The 4,444-nt window shown below is 29.9% G+C and overlaps 1 protein-coding gene across 1 annotated transcript; it reads left to right on the top strand.

Annotated features, from left to right (window-relative positions):
• The first annotated feature begins 3,031 nt into the window (after positions 1–3,031).
• Positions 3,032–3,631, top strand: LOC104245159 (transcription factor HEC1). The gene has a single exon (XM_009800727.2). It carries the CDS (start codon positions 3,032–3,034, stop codon positions 3,629–3,631), a length of 600 nt encoding a protein of 199 aa, XP_009799029.1.
• Positions 3,632–4,444: the final 813 nt, after the last annotated feature.

Consider the following 4,444-nt stretch of genomic DNA (forward strand, 5'->3'; position numbering starts at 1 on the left):
AACCGATGGACATATTTTTTCATTTATTGAATAATGCATTTAGATACTCTTAAATAGATTTTTGAAAATAAGATGAATGGAAAAACAAAGATAAAAATTCTAAAAACAGGAGAAATAAGATAAATAGCTATTCTAGCATATAAGAGGTGCCACATCACTTTGCCAATTCCCAACTTTATATATACTAATATCTATAAACATGCATTGCACGTTAATAATAACATATAATGGTTTAATCAAGTAATTATATGAAGGCGTAACAAATATAATGTATAAAATACAATATTGTTTAAATGCCAAAAATTATTATTACATTAGCATAAAAGCGAATTCAAAATGATTGGATAACATATGAACCTGCAAAACTGATCAATTTAGTCATGTTAGAGAATATTATTATATACTTATAATTTAGAAATATACAACGTGATGATATCTAACCTAAGATTTTTATAGACAATTTTGTTTATATTTTCCCTTCTAATGCGTTGGTTGCTCTGTCATGATCAGAACACTTATTGTCGATGGTGATATCCCTCTTGAAAGTATAATATATAGAGTGCGAGAAAGCATATTGCGATAAATACTGTCCAATGTTAGAGATTGCTTTTTCTTTGTATTATTTATTGCTTTGTAAAATACAAGAGTACAGAATATTATTTTCGAACAAATTTAAAAGGATATTCTCCATTTTTGTAAGAGTAAAAGTTGAATTATAGGGATAAATACGTGCGTGGAAACACATTGACCCATCAAGATTTCTATATGTATGACGTTGTCACAACCTCTACATACCATTCTTGTACCATTACATAAACCATTATTAGATATAAGTTTCTTAATAGCATGAAGAGCATAATTTTCTTCAAAAGTAACTTATATAAAATGGAAGGTCAACTTTAACTTTGTCCATTATATACATACATAATACTAACATACACGAGAAACAATAAATTTGACATTGTACCTGTGTGGTGGAATTTATTTGATGCTAAATTATCAAATATTCTTCCTCGTAATAGTTGTTAGTATCATTTTCTATTGAGTCAAAACTGGAAAGTATTTTGCTTTGATCAATTAACTTGGCAATCAATGATCGATATACTTATTCATGCTAGCTAAGATAACACTTTCTATCGTATAATTTGCACAAATTACCTAATTATAAAACTATTTCCCTTATTAAGCGATCTTCACGACAAAATGAAGCGAAAAGTTACTGAATAATGGATGTTCTTACTCTTATATTTCTTGTTGGCTGATTTTTTTTCCATTTAAGGGTATAAGTATGAATTTTTCAAGATAGTATTTACAGTTTCTGTTCTTATCGATTTTGAAAATACTGTACTACTTGATTTAAATTACCTCCTAAAATTATTACTTTTTGACCAAACAGTTTTTTTGATATTCATATATCTGAAGCTCATGTCAATTGTTTTAGTTGTCTGACGCTTCATATATCCCATATTATTAACTATGTTTTCCTTATAAATTTAATACCATCATTCTGCTTTGATATATTTGTGAAGGTTGTTTCGGTAGTTTGAAGAGATATGTGGAATATAAAGTGAGTTGTATGACCTCCTTATAAAATTGTTGCTACTTGCTACTACACTACTTGTTGCTATTGCTAATGGTTCTTCATCAAATATTTGCAAGTAATGCACGATATATGAATATTTGTTTCGATTCGTCCGGGACTTTCTACAAAGGATAATCCCGTTTTACAATAGTCGTTTCTTGCAATATAATCTTTAAAGATTGCTCGTGTTTTAGGATTTAGTTTTGATTGTGTATTAAAAAAATTCTCAAGCAGTTGTATGGCTTTTGACCCTTAATACTATCCTAATCGACTTCTTGTGTGTTTTTTTTAATGTCACCTTCAATGATCTTCTGATATAATAAATTTATGTACCCTAAGAGTTTTATAAGCTTCAAAATTATTTTTACATTTTGATAAATTTAAAAAAGAACGGAATTGGATGCTTGCTAAATACTTAATTGAAAGACTTAATTATTTGATTTTAATATTAGCTCATCTCATATTTTGAATATTTAATCGTAATTCTAATTTTAGCTACTAAATACCAATTTGAAATTCTACTTTTGGATCTTTATGAGGTAGAAATATTAATGGTATTGAACCTTACCAACCAACTCTCTCGGACACACACATTTATATTCTTAATATCTTTTAGTTATTTGTTGTAATTATTGATTGTAATTTTAAATATTACACAAAAAATTTGATGAATAGTATTTTGAGTAAGAAATCAACTCAAATGTTATATGAAAAATGTACTGTTCATATATTAAGATAATATAAAAGGAACTACGGTTATGCTATAGTTTTTAAATAAACATATTTGAAATATTAACTAAACCTTTAGTTGGTTGAATTAAAATATGGCATATATATATTTAGAATAGAAAGGGAAAAGGGGATCAACTTATTCATAGTAATATGTATACTGCTCGTTATTCTTGTCCAATTATTAATAGGATTAAACTAATAGTATTAAATAGTGCCGAATGTGGATGTCCTAAAAATGGCCTAATGTGAATGTCCTAAAACTAATAGGATTATAAAGGCTAATATCTAAAATTTCGATTATGGCCTTTTATTATGAGTTAATATGCTTAATATTATAAGGTTATTTTTGTAAACCCACATTGTATTCATGCTTTTATAATAATAATATATATATAGAGAGAGATGGAAATGCTATTTATGTACTTCAGGCTTATACTATAAAGAAAATAAAATACTATAGTGGTCTATATCATTGTGTATTCTTTGGAATATAGTAAGGATTTAGATATTAAAACATAGGAGCAGGTCACAACTATATATATATATATATATATATATATATATATCACTGACAATTCCATGCTGTGCTCAAAGGAGCTAGCACTTCAATTTGTGATATATCCCCTGAATCTTTTAAGGCCATCTTCTCACTCAAATATTTGCTCTTCATTCAATTCCCATATATTTCTATCTCCCCTATTCTCTCCCTTACATATCATGGATTTACAGGATATTGCTCAGTCCTTAGAACTTGGATTCTCAAGCAGTAACATTGAAATGATACCCTTACAACCACCAGTCCATAAGTACTCTAATTATTTAATGACTTCTCCTCCCTCTAATTTCTCATTCATGGGCAATCCTATTGAAGAACCAAATATCCCAATTCTTTCATCCATTGATGAAATTATTGCATCTGCTCATAGTAATGGAAATGAGTATTCATGTTTACAAAACAGGAATTCTATGGAGGCAATGAGGGAGATGATTTTTCGTATGGCGATGATGCAGCCGATTCACATTGACCCTCAATCAGTGAAGCCACCTAAAAGAAAGAATGTCAAGATATCAAAGGATCCACAGAGTGTAGCGGCGAGGCATCGGAGGGAAAGAATAAGTGAAAGGATTAGAATTTTGCAAAGACTTGTCCCAGGAGGCACAAAAATGGACACAGCTTCTATGTTGGATGAGGCTGTCCATTATGTTAAGTTTCTAAAGAAGCAACTTCAGTCCTTAGAGCAAGCAGCGGTTAATAATAGGCCTATGGTTGCTGGATTTTCAACAACACTCTCACCAGCGCCAATGAATTATAATTAGGGCGCGAATGCAGGATTTAGAGTCAGTGAGTTCAGAATGAGTATGATCTTATTATATGTATACATTTTTAAATGTTTTTCTCCATATGTATACATAGTTTGAGCCGAAAGTAACTCTATCTGCCTCTCAAATAACATAACTATGTGGCATGGGAAACATCTCGGTCATGATCAAGCTAATGAGTTTTTTTTCCAGTCTTGCGCTTGAAACAAGTCAAATGATGAGCAGAGATGTGCAATTAGATTTTAAAGTTTGGGATTTGCACTGTTGAGTAGATCAATTGACTTTTGTCACCGCGTTAGAGTTCACGTGACAAAGTTGCTACTTTGTCTGATAAACTTTCTTCGCTTTCCTTTTGTTGCTAACACAATGATAATGTACCTTTATTTTGATTTTGATTTACAGTTTTTTAACTGATTTGCCCCATAAGGTGAAAAATCCAAGCAGTTACTACTAGTATTTTTCACCTTCCTGATATGTTGGCACTTGGCAGCAGGTGCTAAAGATCTTTAAACGACTTGTTTATGGTTCATCTTTAGCTGCTTATTTACTAATTCATTTTTCATAAATCATGTGATGGTTTACAGTAGATTTCTTTCACTTTGTTTTTTGCCTTTGATGTAATGTCTTTTAAGACCATTTATGATTTAACAATTTCTTTTACAAAATGAGCATAGGACCTACGAAGGAATTATATTAAAAAGAACATATTTAGTGATACATAAGGATCATGTTTGTTGACATAGTTAAGTAAGAAAGTAATGATGGATCAAAATTTGGCGTTGTTGTGTGTTTTTATTTTTATGGATTTTC

The sequence above is a fragment of the Nicotiana sylvestris genome, chromosome 2 (genome assembly GCF_000393655.2).
Source record: "Nicotiana sylvestris chromosome 2, ASM39365v2, whole genome shotgun sequence".
Classification (NCBI taxonomy): Eukaryota; Viridiplantae; Streptophyta; class Magnoliopsida; order Solanales; family Solanaceae; genus Nicotiana; species Nicotiana sylvestris.

Bases quoted from the DNA above. Each gene is read 5' to 3' on its own strand.
- LOC104245159 (XM_009800727.2), top strand. From the start codon at position 3,032: ATGGATTTACAGGATATTGCTCAGTCCTTAGAACTTGGATTCTCAAGC.